The following is an 18,825-nucleotide window of genomic DNA, read 5'->3' as shown; positions in this document are numbered from 1 at the left end:
AATAGACGTGATGAAATTTTAAACTAAAACTACAGAAATATGTAATTTATTCCTTGTTGAAATAATAATTTCTCTACTAGTTAATAGATGCTCATATTGGAGGTTACTCAAATTTTATTATAGAAAACGTGTTCTTGGAAAATCACGTATATTTTTCAAAAATTCTAACATTTAGTTTCAATTGAAACCAAGTCGATTCAATACTGAATAGCGAATAAGATTTTTTTAGAAAAAGTTCAGCTTTACCATATTTGAAAACTTATTTTATTTTTATTTACTTCAATTACGAAAGATTAATAGTCAAAAATAGTGTTAATTGTAAATTACAACAAATTCCAAAAATAATGGAATTCATTTATTAGAATTAGAGGCTGATTAGAATAAAGAAGAAATGTTGAACATTTGACATATTTTCCTAACCTACATGTATTTATGATTTGTTTGTAATTTAGCATTATCCTGTGGACTTCATCAATTATTCAAGACGATAAATATGGGAAAGAAAAAGAACGGTAACAATTTCATTATTTAATAATGAATACTTCGTAATCTTTATTAAATTATTGTAGAATTTGCTCATCTTACCGTCGAGGAACGAAAAGTTATAACAGTTGCTGAGGTGGTGCAAGAACTCATTAAAGCACATCAAAATAGAAAAGATGTGAATCTAAATTCGTTAAAAAATAGAATAGCTTCAAAATATAATTTAGAAACTGCTCCTCGGCTAGTGGATATAATAGCAGCTGTACCAATAGATTATAAAAAAATATTAGTTCCAAAATTATTGGCAAAACCCATTAGAACTGCTAGTGGGGTAAACTATGAAATCATTTTGTTCGGTTTGTTTTTAATTTAGAAATATTTTTTAGATTGCAGTAGTAGCTGTAATGTGTAAACCTCATCGTTGTCCTCATATAAATTTAACTGGTAATATTTGTGTCTATTGTCCAGGTGGACCAGATTCCGACTTTGAGTATTCAACCCAAAGTTACACTGGGTATGAACCTACTTCTATGAGAGCTATTAGAGCTAGATATGATCCTTTTCTACAAACTAAACATAGAGTAGAGCAACTCAAGCAATTAGGACATTCTGTAGATAAAGTTGAATTTATAGTCATGGGAGGTACATTTATGAGTTTACCTGAAGATTATAGAGATTATTTTATTAGAAACCTTCATGATGCTCTGTCTGGTCACAAGAGTAGCTCAGTAGAGGAAGCTGTTACTTATTCCGAAAGAAGTAACACTAAATGTATTGGGATTACTATTGAAACCAGACCCGATTATTGTTTAGAAAAACATTTATCAGATATGCTAAAATATGGCTGTACCAGACTTGAAATTGGTGAGTTCTCAAGTTAATAACCTATATATTGAATAAAAGAATGACCTGGGATATTGTTTTACATATTACTCTACTCTACTAACCAGCAACAGTAAGATTTTTCTTTCACAGGAAAATATATTTTTGGAAATTGCTTAGAATCACCCCTTTGGAAATTTTTATTCAGTTGAAACGTCTTATATTACTGTAGCAATATTCTTGAAGAAGTCCAATTTAAGGATAATTATTTCTTATAGGCATTTTTTTGAATTACTTTACAAAGAACAGTACTGCCATGTTAAATGATATCAACATAGCATTTGGAAAATCAAAATATTGCTTCTACAGTTTAATAATGAAATTTGTGTAATCTGGCAGAGAATTCCAAATTTATCCAAAAAAAATATCGCATGGAGATCTTCTCACTGGAGAAGTTTCATCTAGAAATAGAGGTTTCTTCTTATTATAGCCACCAAGTCAACAAAATAACCTATACAATTGCACATTCTGCTTGTTATGAAATAAACATTAAAAAAATAATCTTTATTGGCTCCTTCCTTAGCAAAATACTATAGTGCTGCTATAAGCTAATATAATTTTGAAATCGCACCCTGAAGAGTTTATTACATGTATACACACTTTTTGAGCATGAAATCATAATCAGCCCTTTAGACATTTTTATCATTTTAATTTGTCTTATGTTACTGTTTCAATATTCTTACAGGAGTGCAATCTGTTTATGAAGACGTAGCCTTGGATACAAATAGAGGACACACAGTAAAAGCTGTTTGTGGCACATTTAATCTTGCTAAAGATGCAGGATTTAAAGTTGTAGCTCATATGATGCCAGATTTACCCAATGTTGATCTCGAGAGAGACATTGAACAATTCATTGTGAGTTTATAAATAATACTATTGGAATAGTTATATACAGTATTTTTATGGGGCATAAGAATATCAATGTAAAATCTTCAACCAACTTAATTACAATCTACCAGTGTAAGCTTCACTAAACCATTATTATATATTTGATAAATTATAATAAACTCAACTGTTTCATTGCTTTCCACCAGTAGAGGAAATGTATATGTGAGGAATTGTTTATTCCTTATTTCTTCATGTGGTGGCCTCCCAAATGACCAGATTTATCTCCGAAGGCTTTTTTCTTTTGAGGTATTTAAAAATAATGTTAATAGACATGGCTTTAAAAGAGCTACAAATCATCAGAAATGAAGAAAACAAATTATGTTTGTAAAATAAATACAGCAGCTGAGATAATGTAAAATAGATTTGGATATTACTTAGCTGAAAGTGGGGAATTATGTAAGCCTTTAATATAAAGGGTTTTGGTTGTTTATTTTAATTTTTTTAAATTTAAAATTATTATTTGTTTCAGGAATTTTTTTTATTTAGTTTTCAGAATATACTTTATTGCCAATGCATTGAAGTACAAATACTTCAAATGTTTATTTCAATTTAATTTATGAAAAGTTAAATTATTTTTGTGCACTGGACTCCCTGCTTTTACATTAAAGAAAAATAGGGTACCACTTGAAGAATAAAATGGAACAGAACAGTTATTTATAATTTATTGCAACAATATTGATATTTACAATGGTAGATTGGAATTGAGTCAGTTCATGATTTTGCATTGATATACCTGTGACTTGTTGAATATTTTTAATTTATAGGAATTTTTTGAAAACCCAGCTTTTCGAGCAGACGGTCTCAAAATTTATCCCACATTAGTCATTAGAGGAACTGGTTTATACGAACTTTGGAAAACAGGTCGATACAAGAGTTACCCGCCCTCAGTACTTGTTGATTTGATAGCAAAAATTTTAGCTTTGGTACCACCATGGACTCGAGTTTATAGAGTACAAAGGGATATACCTATGCCATTAGTGAGGTCAGTATAGTAATTAAAAAAAATATTGTATTTGTGATATAATGAAATCTTATTACTAGAAAGTGTGTAATTTGAATATTTCAGTTCTGGTGTGGAACATGGTAATTTGAGAGAATTGGCATTAAACAGAATGAAAGATCTTGGTTTGAAATGTAGAGATGTGAGAACCAGAGAAGTTGGCATTACTGAAATTCACGAAAAAGTCAGACCTAATGATGTTGAATCAGTAAGAAGAGATTATATGGCTAATGGGGGCTGGGAGACCTTTTTGAGTTATGAAGACCCTGCTCAAGACATCCTTGTGGGATTACTCAGGTATTATTACCTTCGATATTGTATTATAATCATTTCTAAAGATCTAGTAAAAACTTTTTTTATTTTAGGCTTAGAAAGTGTTCTGCTGAAATGACATACCGACCTGAACTGCTTGGAGGTTGTTCCATAATTAGAGAACTCCATGTTTATGGTAGTGTAGTTCCAGTAAGTGGTAGAGACGAGAAAAAATTCCAACACCAGGGCTATGGGACTCTTCTTATGAATTGGGCGGAAGAAATAGCAATTAAAGAGCATAATTCCATTAAAATAGCAGTCATCTCAGGTGTTGGTACTAGAAATTATTACAGAAAATTGGGTTACGAATTAGAAGGACCTTATATGGTAAAGAGTTTAAAGGAAGGGGAATATATTAGTGCTTTCGATTGTGTAGACGGAGCTATTTTGATGTTTGATGACAATAAAAATTTAATTAAAAACATACTTGATACAGACGAAGAAGAAAAAGAATGGCTAAGAAAGATTGATGAAGAATACAAGAATTCTAAGAAAGTTGATGTTTAGGTTAAGATTAAGAAATGTTTCTAGAAATATTAAATCATTTTTTGCTTTCTTGAATTTATTATACAAAAACTTTTTATTTTATTCAGTTTATCTGAAACCTTTATTATTCAAGTAGCTGTAGTAGCTTTGAAGATATGCCTTGTCTTTTGCTACACTGCTTAAAATAATTACAAGAACCTTTATTAGGGCTCGATGTGTGAATATAAATTATACAAATATTAATAATCATTTTATGGTAAAAAAACTAATACCAACTCATTTACAAAATGAGGTATCTAAAGTAAAAGAATCTATTAACGCTATAGTTTCTCTAAAAATGTCATGAAATTTTCATTTCAGTCCTTCCCTAATCTTTCATGGAATCTATATGTAGAAACTGGAAGATATTGAACACGAATTTGACTGTCTTAACACATAAATTGAAAGCACGTTGTTTGCAAAGTTTGATAGAGGAGAATAACACGATTTATTGAATTTTTATTTGATGATTTGATCTTATATAATGAGTTTTGGTAAGATTTTGTACCTAATTTTGCAAAATATTCAATTAGTTGATTGCAAGTACATTTTTTGTCAACCTTTCACCTTTTCTTTGTTTCATATCAAATTTTGGCGCTCTTTCTCGTTGCCTGGATCCAGAAGATTTACTGCGATATTTTAGCTTCATTAAGTATTCTGTCTACTTCAAATTATGACATTCAAAAGTTTATAATTGTCAATATTTGTTATTTTTATCTAAAGGCGAGGGAATAAAATTTGAGTCGATAAAAATGAGCCATATTGAAGTGAAAGCTTGTCAGCTACGAGAAGAAGCCAAAAGAAGAGTAAAATCTGCAAGTTTTTTACAAAATTTGTTTTCGAAATCTGTAAACAAAACTAAAGAATCAATTGAATACTACAAAAGGGCTGGGAATCTGTTTAAGGTAGTAAAAAATTGGAATCAGGCTGGTATTGCGTTTACAGATGCTGCAAATCTTTGTTGTAAAGCTAACGATTTTACTGAAGCGGCATTAAATTTCGTAGAAGCTGCCCATTGTTATAAAAAGATTGACACTCTAAAAGCAATAGAAATTTATCAAGAAGTTGTTAAAATATACAGAAATAATGGTAAACATAATTATATTAAATTATTTTTACTATAAAATATTTTCTTCTGAAGGTAAATTTAGTGCTGCGGCTCAATATTATCAAGCCATAGGCGAATTACTACTAGATGATGGAGATAATGAAGACGCTATTAAATACTTTGAAGAAGCTGCCGTTTTTTATAAACATGAAAACAGATATACTGCTGCAAATAAATGTTTGGAAAAAATTGCTGATTTTGCAGCATTATCATCAGATTACCTTAAGGTATTATAAGTGAGGCATATACAGAGTGGCTAAAATTTTATTTATATAGTAACAAAATGTTCACTAAGTCGATACACTATAAAATGTAATAAAATATAGTTTTGGACCTGGTTTTGAAAATGTGTACTCTGGCTTTGATTTTTACTGTTAATACAATAAATATCCAGGAAATATCAATATTTCATAATAAAAAATAATTTAAAACAGCTTTCATCCAAGTAAGAAATGGTCATTTATATATGCAGTTGTCTATAAAATAATTCAAGGATATCTACCTAATATTAAAGTTTAAGATCATTTTTTATGTTTTAGGCTATAAAAATATTTGAAGAACTAGCTTGTTTTGATTTAGCAAGTTCCATCATCAAACATCAAGTTAAATATTATTTATTCAAAGCTGCCATTTGTTTGCTTTGCATTGATACCAAAGCTGCTAGGAAATTAGTTATATACATAAATATGTATCCCGCATTTGAAGAATCAATAGAATATCAATTAATTTTATGTCTGTTAAAATGTATAATGGACAATGATATTGAAGGCTTTGAAAAATCTGTAAGAACGTTCGATAAGGTAAACGAACTGAGTCAGTGGCATGTTACACTGTTACTCAGGATTAAAAATCAAATTGAGATTGAATATACATTAGTATAAATCAGTGTTTCAAGTTCAGAAAGGATATAAATAAATTCTGGCTTTTTTGTGAGTATTATTTGATTTTATTTTTAAACATATGCTCTAACTTTTCAAAAGAGGAATACCTTATGATTCAATGTATATTTTAGAACAAAATAATCTAAATTTTGAATGACTTTTTTTTCATGTATGTGAAACAAAAAAAAGATTTTTTAAAATAAGTATCAAAACTTTTGGTATATATAAAATTTTACCCAATATATGTTATTGTTATTAAATTATTAAATACTTGGTTCCATCATTCAGATTGACTGAACATCTTCTTTGTTTCTGCCGATTGATATACATTCTTATTACTTATATTTGGCAATGAACAAAAGAAAATTGCAACCATTTTCTATTTTATTTTAAATTACAAATTTTTGAAACAAAATCAAGTTTTAAATACATAGTAATAAAGTAAAAAAATCAATTCAAATTAACTAAATTTAAACTACATTATAATTGAAAACTTATTGTGGATTTGGCTGTGGAGGATAATTGTATGTGTATCCCCCTTGAGGTGGAGCTACAGGTGGTCCTTGGGCAGCAGGAGGCCTGTAAAAAGATATTTAAATAAAAAGTGATGTTCCTTACAACATTCTTGTTGTAAACTTTTAGTGAGGTTCCCAAAGTCGCTTTTATTATTTTAAGTATTTATTTTAAATTTTGCATCAAAGATTTTATGATTTATATGTATATATATATTTACCACATTTCCGCATACTTTTAATTTGACGATCGTGTTGAGAAACCTTTTTTTTACATTTGTTTATGACTTCCAGATGAAATTAAACATAAGTTGTATTGGAAGTGAAAATGATCACATTTAGATTTATCTGAAAAAACTCTCAGTGGTTACAATCATCATTTACCCATCGTGTCATTACAAATATATGCGTTAGTACCCTTCTTATTAACAATTCTCTCGAGACTTAGTCCCAAGAAAATGTGAGGATATCCTTAGTAGGGGCTGGTTATACACAAATGTATTATAGCGCAGCAGATAGTATTAACCATTACATTACACAAATATGAGCCCGATTTGAAATAATAGCTAATTACCTGTAATAATTATTTTGAGGCTGTTGACCATACTGTGGTTGTGGTGGATAACCAGCTGGTTGGGGAGGATATCCATAATTAGCTGGGGGGCCACCTGGACCAGGCGGATAACCTTGATTAGGAGGTGATGTATATCCTGGATTACTTGGCTGAGAGTTTGGTGGATATGGAGGTTGTTGATAAGGTTGGGAAGTTGGAGGAGTAGAGGTAACAGCTGGACTCTGGGTATTTGTAGGAGGGGCGGAAAATGGTGGAGCCTAAATAAAATAAAAACAAGAAATAATAAAATTATTGTATATAATCGCTAATATATTTACTTGAACAAAGCTTTATTAAACCAATCTTATTCATTTCTTTCTAATCTATAATCTTATTTTAAAGTAAGTCACATAAATGTCATTGTATGAACAAAATTGTTCACTCAAACTAAATCATGTTAAGAGTTAACAACCACAATTATATGATTCAACTTACCTGAGTATTGTTAGCAGGATAGTTCTGTGGTGGTGGAGGATTAGGTTGATTGGATGAAGGAGGTGCATAAGCTTGTGGGTTGGGATAACCTTGTGGAGGATAATTTTGTGGGGGGGTACCAGCAGGATAGTGACTGCCATTTGGAGGAGGCCCATATTGAGCTGGTTGAGTTGGTGCTGGTGCAGCAGGTGGTGGATAAGGTGCAGAAGTTGGATTAGGTTGAGTAGCTCCGCCAGTAGTTGGTGGAGGAGGAGTACCATAACCTGTGAATAATTGAAATGTCAAAAATATGAAGGAATGTTTTATTTTTGTGTTTTATTACCTGGTTGTTGATAATTTGTATGAGGAGCAGCATTTGCCGGTGGTTGTCCATAATTTGCTTGTGGAGCATTAGGAGGATATCCAGGAGGTTGATTTGGTGGCGCTCCATAAGATGGTTGTGGAGGATAATTTGGTCCCTGTGGAGGATATTGATTCTGATACTGTCCTTGAGGGTATGCCCGTTGTTGGTAAGGGTGAGGTCCAGGGGGACCGCCAGGACGTTGTGGGGGGCCTGGTTGTTGTCTGCACAATATTAGATTAATTAGAAATTAATTGCAGTGTGTAAAATTGTATTATTTTGAAATCTAACCTGTAATTTGCAGCTCCTGGTGGTTGTTGTTGGTGATTGAAATTATTCATATTATGTTGTTGATCTCCTGAAGGGGGATTATGATTAGGTTGTTGAGGAGGGGCAGGTCCTGGTGGTTGAATCATCTACCGAGAGAATAATATTGAATATCAGTGAGTTATTAGTACATGACATGTTCTATTTTGATCTTACTATTGCTCAACAACTCTTCCACATAGAATAGATCTACTTAATCAAATCTGTTTGTTTCATGCAAATCTCACTTATAAAAAAATTATAATCACAATATGAGAAACAGACCTAAAAAAATTAATCTGAGTAATATATCAATTCAAAAGATTGAAAAAATAGTAACTGGACTTAATATGATCACTGTTGTGATATCATAAAGGATTTTGTGGGGTTAATGAAAGTAGACCGTCTCATTCCTTGTGGGAGAATCCTTGACTATTGCCTTAATTATTGTACAGGAATTTTTATAATTCATGCATTCAATTGTTTTTTCAACCCTTGAATATTACAGTATTGTAACTTACAAAACTTGTTTTTTTTCAGCTGATTTTGTCTTGACTTGGTTGTTGTATTTAGGACAGCACTTCAGTACCTTATTAATTAGATTAGAGCTTGTCAGAACGTGCGTTGTGAATATTTAGGAAGTAGTATTTAAGAATAATTTTTGTTACAAAGTAAAGTTAAATATGGTCCAAGTAAGATTCAACAAAAACCAATGAATTGCCATTGTCAGAATAATTGATAAAAGAGTTCATGGTAGTAACCGGAACGTCACAATGGAAATTTACTTTAATAAAATTAGCTAACAAACTTCTGCAAGACTCTAAGAAAAAATAAATGACAAATCTCATCAGAAATGTTAGAGGGACGAGAAATTCATTCATCAACATATCTTTTTGCAGTGAACATTGTGGAAAATTGTTTACAAAATATTTCAAAGTTTGTTATAAACAATAATCAATTATTATTTCTAATCTCAAAGACACAGGAATATATTTTTTAATAAATTTGGATACTAAAAGGTTTAGTTTGATTCTTTCAAGTCGTCAAATTCACAATACAATAGTATTAACATAAAATGAAAATATCTTCTATATTCTAGGATTATTAAAAAAATTATATAAAGTATGAATTCACTTACAGGAAGTAAAGAACTAACATTCTGAGCAGAATCTGCAATGGTTGCCAAGTAAACCAAGTTTCTGTGTAATGTACTTTGCATTTGCATGACTTCCTGTGCCTTTCCTTTTGCCTGGTGTTCTTGTATTACTTGAATAATGTGACCATTCTCATCTAACAGTCTTTGAATATTTTTGGGATCATTTACAGGAGGCTTGGGTCCCCGTTGCGGAGCAAATGCAGTCGCAGACATTTTGTTAACTCTGTTTGTTTTCCTTCTACGTTGTTAGCCAATTTTCTATTAAAACACTGAATGAAAAATATTATTAGATAAGATTTAAAATATACTTACTCAACAAAAAGTCCTCAAGATTATGTCGTTAATTGTTACTTTTTTGTTTTAATGTTTTAAGTATAGTTTTAACTGGGATGATCTACCACAGACTAGAAGACACTAGACTTTTTGCTTTTGGGAATACAAACCAACAGCTGTCAGTAGTCATTTCCGTCATTATGAGATGAATTTTATTTTTAATAGAAATGTCTCTTCAGATTTATATATATTAGATTCTTTATCAACTTCTGTATTCAACATGGGTTTTACAACATTTTCGATTTTAAAAATACTAGTGAAACTTTTATGGTGGTTGTAAAAGTTATAATAATGCAAAAAACTAACTTAACGAAAACGAAGAAGAATGTGGTTATACTAAGATTTAATTTTAACTTTGAAAACCTGTGGATTATTTATGCATTGAAATTTTCCAAAAATGAAAGTCAAACGCTACAAAAAAGTAAATAAAAATCTGCGATTCTTTATAAATAATTATGGTTTTCGACAACCATACCAGATTTTAACAGATGGAACTTTCTGTTACTGTGCTTTAAATGTAAGTTATTTTCAAAGTGTCTCATAAAACACTATTGTTTTACCTTATTTTTTCAGAATAAAATAAATATCGCTGATAATATTCCGAGATATCTTCACGGAGAAATTAAGGTACTCACCACTCAATGTGCAATTATTGAAATGGAGAATTTGGGTTCGAAGTTGAATGGAGCATTAAAAATATTGAAGCAGTATGGAGTACACAAGTGTGGTCATGAGGGCAAACCAATATCTGCAGCGAAATGTTTTTTAAAAATGTTGGGAAATTCAAATGAGAATCACTATGTAATAGCTACACAAGATAGAGATTTACAAAACAAAGTTAGAACAATACCAGGAGTACCATTATTATATTTACACCTAAAGACTCCTGTACTAGAGAAGCCTTCAGATGTATCTCTCAATGATGCCAAGAAAAAAATTTCAATTTTATGTGAATCTGAGAAAAGAGAACTGGAAGAATTGAAAAAACAAAGTCATATTGATGATAAACCAAAGAGAAGGAAAAGGAAAGGGCCAAACCCACTTTCTTGTAAGAAGAAGAAAAGTAAACCTACCATTAATAATCCCATTACCAAAAAAGAACCAGTAGAAAAAAGTAAAAGAAAAAGAATCAAAATTCCAAAGCATGTTAGAGAAATGTTATTAAAGACCAATGAAGAGAAGTAGTTGATATAACTTTACTTGATGTTTAATTATTTAACTTTTTTGTACTTAATAAGACAAATCCAAATAATGAAGCCCAGTTTTGAAAAACTAATTTTTTGTGATATGAATATTTTTTTGTGAATGAATAAAATATTTTACAAAGTTAGAAAGTTACTTCTCCTACTAATGAGACTGCATTTTGAAAGAATAATAATAATTTATCCCGAGGTAATATAAAGAGTGATGGCATTTTTACTACTAAGTTTTAACCTTAGAGATAGGAGCAGCTCTCCTAATTCCTACTGTAGAATTTTTACTGGTGAGAATAATTTAATTTGGTGTTTCACTTGCTAGCAGAAAAACAAACATTTTTATAGGTATTTATTTCAATTATTTTATAATAATTTTCAACATTGTCAAATACACAGAAGTCTACTATACATTTTTCTCATTCACAGTAGGTCGGTTTTTTCTATTCACTACATGCCTATATATGTAATAGACCTGTTAATAAATATATTAAATCTACAAATATTAACACACAGTTATGTTTACATATTTTACGAATACCTTTATAAGGTTATTGTATAATAAGTGTCTTTACTTTTTATACTATAAAATAAAAATATTAAAATGAATAAAGTCTTTAATAAAATTAAAATATGTAAGACAGAGAATATTTTATTAAACTTTATAGTATAAAAATTAATGACTTTTTTCATAATATGACTTATTTTAAACCGAATTTGAAGTGTGACACCACCTATTAATTTAATGATTTCCATCTGTTTTTATTCAAAATCTGTTTTATTGTTGAATCAAGGTTTAAGAAAAAGAAAACAACTTTAAGGTAGTGATATATTTTTATATTCCTTTAATTCAAGATATTTATTTTGAGAAGGGCCAAACTAGAAATAGACATCCTTTTTTAACTACACTTTTGTTATTAAAAATACAAATATTTTCACTAGTTTTATTACGTTTTCAAATTTGTCAGTTTAAATGAGTCATATTACATATGTAGGGACACCCTGTTAAGTGGAGCTTATTCTGTACTGAGAAAATATCTTAATTTCAGTAATATATTTTCAAAAATTACTACTGTAATTAAAAAAAAGTAAATTTCTAGAGACATTTTATTATAAAGTTATTTTTTTACAAAACGATCTTAAATCAAATATCTCAAATAATAAAACTCTACCACTACACTATTTGTTTAAATAATAATTTTTCACTATTATCAAATTTCTAGATATTTTCAATTTGTACATTTTTGGCCCACTGTAAGTGTCTTGGTGATACGAAAAAATTCACAGCAAAATAGTTTGATATAAAATAGGAACAATACTTGGGATGATTTATTATAGCTACCTATATATCACTGTAAAGTAAAACTTTATTTCAACAAAAATTCCAATTTAATTAATCGGAAAAAGCTAAATTGCAAAATTTAGGCCTGTGCAGTTCATCACAGTGGCAGTACTGGTTTATACATTAAAATGTATTATTCCAAATATATCGAATGTTGATAATTGGATGGATAAAGTTCGTTAGTCGTGTTACCATAATCATATATATTTTATGGGTACCTACCCACCATTTTCGAGGTACACTGTGATACATATTTTGTTCAGTATGTAAGAAAATACAGGTTTCTGAAAAACTACATTGACATTGTCAGGAATTGTCAAAATTTTCTCTCTGTATTTTATCTTTTATTTGGGTCTCGTACAAAATTACAAAATATGTTATTTTGAAATTCCTTTTCAATTTACAAATTTTATATTGAATTTCTATTTTCTTAATCATTTATCAATGTAGAGGGTTGCAAGGCGAAATTTCAAAATATCTGTAGTTTATTAAAAAAAAATATATATTTCAAAGAGAACTGCAACAATACTTAGATTAAAAGGTGAGTAAACATGTTAACAAACAAACTCTTTCGAAAATTGTAGTCATTATAAAATTGAAGTATTGAGTGGAAACAAAACATTCCTGGCATTCTTTGAAGTCTCTCTAGGTCTTATAGTGAATTAACATGAAGCATATATATATATATATATATATATATATATATATATATATATATATATATATATATTACAAGCAATAAAAATTTAGATGATTTGATATTAAGGCATAAAAAAAGTCATGAAACCTTTTTGAAATTAAAATTATATATATATATATATATATATATATATATATATATATATATATAACAAACTGTTAATTGACATTTAATTTTAATTTCAAAAAGGTTTCATGACTTTTTTTATGCCTTAATATCAAATCATCTAAATTTTTATTGCTTGTAACTCAGTACTTGAGTTAATAGCTTATTATTACAAAAGTTCTTCACAATATGTGAATTATCTGAAGTTGTATTTAAAAATTGTATATAGTTTATAAAAACCTTTAAATATATTGTTCTTACTGTTTTGTTCACTGAAAAATCTTCCATTAAACAAATCTATATTTTTACATTGTGATTTATATCAAAACTTTTGTAATAATAAAATTATTTGCTTTGTTACAATAAATTGAAGTACTGCTACTTCCAAGTAAACATGAATTGTTTAATAAAACCAAATACCTCTCATAGTAAAAGGATTTGTTCCTCTACCTACGAAATCTCCGCTACTTTCAAGTAGGTTTTAATTTTTAATTCATGAGTGGAGCTGGTATTATCCTTTTAAAATAAAGCAAAGAAAATGAACTGATCCAGAGATTTTATCCTGCACTATAAAATTATAGTGTTATGTTCTACTCACTGGTTCAACCATTTTAGTGTCATCTAAAAATGTTTTTAGAATATTCTCAATATGGTGACCTAAACTATTCAAGACTTAATTTTTTCTACATTTCCACAAAATATTTTCAGTTTCATATTATATAAATCAACCCTCAAGATTCTTGAATATGTGCTAAGTGTAAATATGATAAAAACTATTAAAATGGTACAAACGCAATTAATTTTTTTAATTATATATGCCACACTGTACCAGTCTTTCTTGTATTGTCAATAATGAGATAATTAAAAATAATAAATTTCAATTAAATTGATTTTTACTATTATTGTTATTTCAAAATTGTTTTCTTATATTATAATAAATGAGCACCTTCTATAAAAAATCTAAAATACCTACACTTGTTTAACACTATTTTCAAAGCTTATTTTTTACGTTTTTTCTTTTTATATGTATATAAATAAAAACCAAAAAGCTATTTTGGTTTTTAGAGGTGTTCAATGGTTGTTTTCACGAATTTTGAAATTATCAAATTTGATATGTAGATATAAATTATATTTTTCTATCAAACAAATTATGTGGAAGTTTAATATTTCAATATTTATAGGTAATTTATTAATTCCATATCAAAGTTTTCATTAATTTATATAATAAATAAATAAAAAATTGATTCAAAATATTTTTTTTCACTATTTTTTCCATAGTAAGTTATAAGAATATTAAGAAATGTTTAAATCTTTAAAATCGTCTAGGATGTTAATAAAAGTGACTTTGTGTAGTAAGGTTTCAATTATTAAAAAACTGAAATGCAAAAGTGTCTGGGAAAATTTCTATTCCTGGAAAACTTCTCTAGGATATATTATTAGACCAGTATCCTTGCTTGTTTTTGGTATAACTATGGTGGTCTATCAGTCGAGTCCGAATTACCTTCTGTACTATGAATTATTTTTTAATGGAATGTACCATAACTAAAAACTTATATTAAAAGCTTCTTTTTTTACATTTAAGTAAGTTAAAGTTCAATTTCCTCTACAACATTAGCTACTTTAACCGCACAACCCAGACACAAATGGATTGGAAACGTTGCATTAAGTTTACAAAATCTGGATAACACAATTATTATTCAAAATTGTTCATATCCTACAATGAACCTCAGAAAAGTAAACATCATTAAACTTGAATTATGAACATTTGTGAGAGTTTTCTTTATAATGTTAATATATAAAGGTTAAGTTGGGTTAATTATGACATATTTGATAAAACAGTTATTCTACTGTTTCACTAACAATGGTAGATTAAAACATCCGAATAATTAAAATAATTGATTTTATTTCTGATTTAGGAAATTAAATTCCATCAAATTTGTTTGATATATATTGAAATTAATTATAAAGTGTGATTTAAAAAGTAACCAACTTGATTTAAATTTTAGTACATGTCTCGCCATCTATTAAACAATAGCATTGTTCTATCCGTGACATGTTAAAGAATACTTCAAATAGGGAATATAAGGTTATATTCTCAAATAAAAAAATTAAAAATTCATTTTGTGGAATTTTTCTATTGAAAGATATCAATATAATATAACTTTTAAATAAAAGAATACGCACATTCTGATATAGTTTATAAAGTAAGGCTGTCGTCCAGAATGATGCATGTAGTGCTGGAAATAGTTTTTAAAAAGAAAAAGCTTTTGGTGGTGCAATAATAATTATTAAAAAATGTGCATTCAAAATGGCAAAACATTTCAATGTAACAAAAATCACTGAGAAAATCAAAACTGTCGTGGTATCATCAAATAAATGGTGGAAGGGTAAACTATATTAATCAATATATATATAAAAATTACATAAAACGGTTAAACACGTGAATATTTTTTGTTATGAAATGGAAGTATTGATCTGTATATTAGCCAGTTTGTTATTTTTATACAAACTCTTCAAAACAAATTCAGCGTAGAAGAGGAGATGCTTACTTTTCTCCCTGGTACAAGCAAGAGTACAAACATGTTTGTTGGACTACAAAGGATTCATGATGAGGCCCTGTGTGAAAAATCGTTATGACGAATAAATATTACGAAAATTGTTGTTGAAATACAAATGTTATGAATGAAGGAGGACAATGGTGTTTTGACTCACAGAAAATTAAGTACCACAAACTCTATGCAAGGTGAAGTCAATTTCAACAATAGGGAAGTGGAGAATCAAATGGTAGATGCACACCTGGGGTAGGAACAACAAAAGAATGAAAAATTAGGGAGGTGAAGGGACGTAGCAGGCTGTAAAACTATAAAAGAAGATATCTTGTATCTTTAATATATCTAAAAGCTAGAAATAAAGCAGAAGAGTATTGCCAATTCCTTTAAAAATGATTTCTCAAATTTACATAGAATTGAAAAATCGGTTTAATGATTTTAAAAAAACTGAAAGACAGATTTCAATTCCTACCCCTACTTACTTTCTTAACAATATCAATTGATAATTTGAGCATAGCTGACCACAACAGGAACTGTGTGATTTGAAATCAGATCGTTTTTACTAACAAAGAACTGACACTAGATTTGACTTTTTCAAGTTGCTACTAGACAATAACTCAACTTACGATACTAACACTGGAAAGTACATATCTTCGTGAAAGTAGCTTTCTAACACATTAAATGGTAAAAATCTACATCCCCAATATTCCTATTAATTTGTTTGGAATTTGATGTTTCTCAAATGAATGAGACCTTCAACGAGATTACTTGCTTCGCTTATCTGGCCACCTTGTATTTAGATATTCAAAAGTATGGATAAATTGGGACTTAACTCGAATTAAATGGATATTTATTTGGAATTAATGTCAGATAAGATATAAGTTAGGATATTTTTAAATCACACTAAATATACAAGGGAATTTTTAAATATAATTCGAAGGTTATTTATGATCTCTTACAAACATTATTAAATATATAGTTAGTTATATTTAACGATTCGCTTGTATCATGTTTACTAATTTTTGGAAGATTGAGCATCATATATACAGCCTATTCGATTTTTGCTCAAAGTTGAATATAATTCCTATTAAAATTTTGTTTCTGTACAAATATTTGTAGCTAATAATTCTTTTTCGAAAATTTTTACCGATCTCTTAAAGGACACCGTCGTTAATAATAAATTTAAAAAATAATTTAATAAAATCTATACAAAACAAAAACAGTGCTCAGTTTATGAACTCAAAAGGCCTTGGAGATCGAGATCAGTTTGTTGTTTCTTTGACGAAACTAATTTTGATTGCTTAGAACATTCAACGCTTTTGTTTATAATTTTAAATAACTAAAATTAAAATGATCACAATGATACTACACCTCACTTTCGTTCTTAAAATTACAGTACTTTTCGGCCATTACAGTCAGGACTTGATCGAATTTGGAATGTCTCTCTGCTGAATTGGCGAAAGCCCCTCTCGATCCCCAAAGAAATTTAAGCTGAAACTCGGTTCTGAATATATCTAAAGTTAGTTCATCAGTTCGAGCTTCTCCTAAAACAATTTCGGCGTTTCTTTGGTACGTAGGGCACAATTCCAAATATTTTCTAGCTGTCTCCATGTGATTTAGAAGCGTTCCTATACCAAAATCTTGGGTATTCCATTCCCAAAAACCCAAAGTTATTTGGGATAATTGATTTTGATCGTTAGAAGCAAGGAAATCATCTAAATTTCGTTCTAAAAGGAGAATAAGTGGCAACAAATGGGGTATTGTTGTATTCGGTGCTTGGGGGTTTGAGCAACTATTCATGTTCTTTAATGTTGGGCGGAGTTTTGCTTCGAAATTAAAGGCAGAATCGGTGTATTTTTGTCGTAACATATGCCACGTGGTATTCAATCTTTCAATCTGAAACAGAATATTACAATTATTTATATACGGCGTTTTTTAATTAATGCAAGTTTGGTTTAAGTAAGGTTTAAAAAGTTATTTATCCTTGTCATTACTGAGAGGTAGAGAAAAAATAAAGATGAAATCACGGTGTTCGTAGAAGATGCGACATCCAAGTAACGAATTCCACAATCAGCACTGTTGGATATGTGGGACTTCCTCAAACTAAACCGCCATACTCCGTCAAACAGCCGTCTGCATTCTTGTATCTTAGAATTATTTCTTTGTAGGTACCATTTGCCATCATTCTATTTTGTGCAGCATCATCTGGATCATATTGTCAACAATCTTCTTTAGTTCCTCTCTCAAATCTCTTCAGTGGTTACACACGAAGAACGTGTGTTCGGCATCATCTGGTTAGTGTTCACAACACGTACCCTTAGATATATGTACTTTCTACATTCTGTAAATATACCGTCGGGAGTTGGGTAATGTAAAATTTCAGATTCTCGAACTTCCATTAGGTCCGTTGTCTAAGGCCCCATCGAATCTTACACTGCTTCTGTATACCCTCTACGCTCGAAAGCCAAAAAGTTCACGTGGATCACACCCGCTATCACTAGGACAGCTTTTATAGAGACAGTTCGGGAGAAACTTTGCACAGCACACTTTGTCTCATTATAATCGTCATCGTTTTGCAGTATTTATTTATCCACAATGTCTCTGATCATATCTTCGAGTAGGTCGTCGCCATCGTTTTCCAGCCTTGGTCCCTTAATGTTTGCCATTACGGGTCTCAAGGATGCTGTCCTTTCGGCAGCCTTTCAGATCGTCAATCTTCGTATCTTAAGGTCACCTCCAAATACTTTACTTCACATCTAGACTCAATTTCGTTTGTTTCGATCCTCACAGGCAGTCTTATCTGTATTCGTTTCCTCGTGAGAAACATCAGCTCAGTTTTTGCCGTAGACATTTCATTTTACGGGCGCTAATTCTGCGGGCCGTTCAGCAGACTATCGTATAGACCATTCCATAGATCCGGTACCAATATGATCCTGAAGCTACCCCTGCAATTTTTTGGATTGACGGTATATACTTCCTAATCAGTTATCTGTTTACCTTCAGTCTCCGAAGACGATAACTTGGTTATCGAAACGCGCGTCAGACAGTATAATTGTGAGTTTTGGTGTAGTGTAGTAAGTTTCGATATGTTAAGGACACACTATATATAAAGAACCTTATGGTAAAAATAGACGGAAAACATTTTAGCAGTGTCTCAGGAAG

General features: G+C 29.7%; 5 protein-coding genes across 10 annotated transcripts in view; 3 read left to right on the top strand and 2 right to left on the bottom strand.

Moving 5' to 3' along the window:
* Nucleotides 1–48: 48 nt before the first annotated feature.
* LOC130441227 (elongator complex protein 3) lies at nucleotides 49–5,927 on the top strand. 2 transcript variants are annotated; one of them, XM_056774817.1, is made up of 9 exons: nucleotides 122–512; nucleotides 570–814; nucleotides 870–1,347; nucleotides 2,051–2,220; nucleotides 3,018–3,235; nucleotides 3,320–3,550; nucleotides 3,619–5,179; nucleotides 5,232–5,425; nucleotides 5,738–5,927. In XM_056774817.1, exons 1-7 carry the CDS (start codon nucleotides 494–496, stop codon nucleotides 4,070–4,072), a joined length of 1,815 nt encoding a protein of 604 aa, XP_056630795.1. In that variant the 5' UTR covers nucleotides 122–493; the 3' UTR covers nucleotides 4,073–5,179; nucleotides 5,232–5,425; nucleotides 5,738–5,927. The 2 variants fall into 2 exon arrangements, with proteins under 2 accessions (XP_056630788.1, XP_056630795.1); XM_056774810.1 differs by having other exon boundaries at nucleotides 49–512; nucleotides 3,619–5,425.
* Nucleotides 4,843–6,079, top strand: LOC130444645 (alpha-soluble NSF attachment protein-like). The gene is made up of 3 exons (XM_056779936.1): nucleotides 4,843–5,179; nucleotides 5,232–5,425; nucleotides 5,738–6,079. The coding sequence occupies exons 1-3, from the start codon at nucleotides 4,843–4,845 to the stop codon at nucleotides 6,077–6,079; spliced, it is 873 nt and encodes a 290-aa protein (XP_056635914.1).
* Nucleotides 6,080–6,445: 366 nt separating this feature from the next.
* LOC130441238 (uncharacterized) lies at nucleotides 6,446–9,880 on the bottom strand. The gene is made up of 7 exons (XM_056774828.1): nucleotides 9,754–9,880; nucleotides 9,424–9,699; nucleotides 8,271–8,395; nucleotides 7,962–8,203; nucleotides 7,640–7,902; nucleotides 7,166–7,422; nucleotides 6,446–6,658 (listed from the first exon to the last, which is right to left on the bottom strand). Exons 2-7 carry the CDS (start codon nucleotides 9,652–9,654, stop codon nucleotides 6,574–6,576), a joined length of 1,203 nt encoding a protein of 400 aa, XP_056630806.1. The 5' UTR covers nucleotides 9,655–9,699; nucleotides 9,754–9,880; the 3' UTR covers nucleotides 6,446–6,573.
* Nucleotides 9,881–10,086: 206 nt separating this feature from the next.
* On the top strand, nucleotides 10,087–12,981 carry LOC130441248 (rRNA-processing protein UTP23 homolog). The gene is made up of 2 exons (XM_056774837.1): nucleotides 10,087–10,291; nucleotides 10,348–12,981. The coding sequence occupies exons 1-2, from the start codon at nucleotides 10,172–10,174 to the stop codon at nucleotides 10,957–10,959; spliced, it is 732 nt and encodes a 243-aa protein (XP_056630815.1). The 5' UTR covers nucleotides 10,087–10,171; the 3' UTR covers nucleotides 10,960–12,981.
* A 2,252-nt stretch (nucleotides 12,982–15,233) lies between these two features.
* The window catches only part of LOC130445310 (breast cancer anti-estrogen resistance protein 3 homolog), a 65,003-nt gene continuing 61,411 nt past the window's right edge, over nucleotides 15,234–18,825 (bottom strand). For all 5 annotated transcript variants that reach the window (XM_056780877.1, XM_056780883.1, XM_056780900.1 and 2 more), the window contains one exon: nucleotides 15,234–17,559. In XM_056780877.1, coding sequence (XP_056636855.1) covers nucleotides 17,029–17,559 — 531 coding nt within the window. In that variant the 3' untranslated portion in view covers nucleotides 15,234–17,028. The remainder of the gene's footprint in view (nucleotides 17,560–18,825) is intronic.

This window comes from Diorhabda sublineata, chromosome 1 (assembly GCF_026230105.1).
Source record: "Diorhabda sublineata isolate icDioSubl1.1 chromosome 1, icDioSubl1.1, whole genome shotgun sequence".
Classification (NCBI taxonomy): Eukaryota; Metazoa; Arthropoda; class Insecta; order Coleoptera; family Chrysomelidae; genus Diorhabda; species Diorhabda sublineata.
The sequence above is the reverse complement of the archived record's forward strand: the minus strand, read 5'-3'. Positions and strand labels throughout refer to the sequence as shown.

Coding starts and splice junctions, on each gene's coding strand:
- LOC130441238 (XM_056774828.1), bottom strand. CDS start 9,654: ATGTCTGCGACTGCATTTGCTCCGCAACGGGGACCCAAGCCTCCTGTA. Junction 7,423..7,639: donor ATCCTGCTAACAATACTCAG/GTAAGTTGAATC, acceptor TATTTTATTTAG/GCTCCACCATTTTCCGCCCC. Junction 6,659..7,165: donor CCTCAAAATAATTATTACAG/GTAATTAGCTAT, acceptor ATCTTTTTACAG/GCCTCCTGCTGCCCAAGGAC.
- LOC130444645 (XM_056779936.1), top strand. CDS start 4,843: ATGAGCCATATTGAAGTGAAAGCTTGTCAGCTACGAGAAGAAGCCAAA. Junction 5,180..5,231: donor TAAAATATACAGAAATAATG/GTAAACATAATT, acceptor TTTCTTCTGAAG/GTAAATTTAGTGCTGCGGCT. Junction 5,426..5,737: donor TATCATCAGATTACCTTAAG/GTATTATAAGTG, acceptor TTTATGTTTTAG/GCTATAAAAATATTTGAAGA.
- LOC130441248 (XM_056774837.1), top strand. CDS start 10,172: ATGAAAGTCAAACGCTACAAAAAAGTAAATAAAAATCTGCGATTCTTT. Junction 10,292..10,347: donor TCTGTTACTGTGCTTTAAAT/GTAAGTTATTTT, acceptor TTATTTTTTCAG/AATAAAATAAATATCGCTGA.
- LOC130441227 (XM_056774810.1), top strand. Junction 2,221..3,017: donor GAGACATTGAACAATTCATT/GTGAGTTTATAA, acceptor TTTAATTTATAG/GAATTTTTTGAAAACCCAGC. Junction 3,551..3,618: donor ATCCTTGTGGGATTACTCAG/GTATTATTACCT, acceptor TTTTTATTTTAG/GCTTAGAAAGTGTTCTGCTG.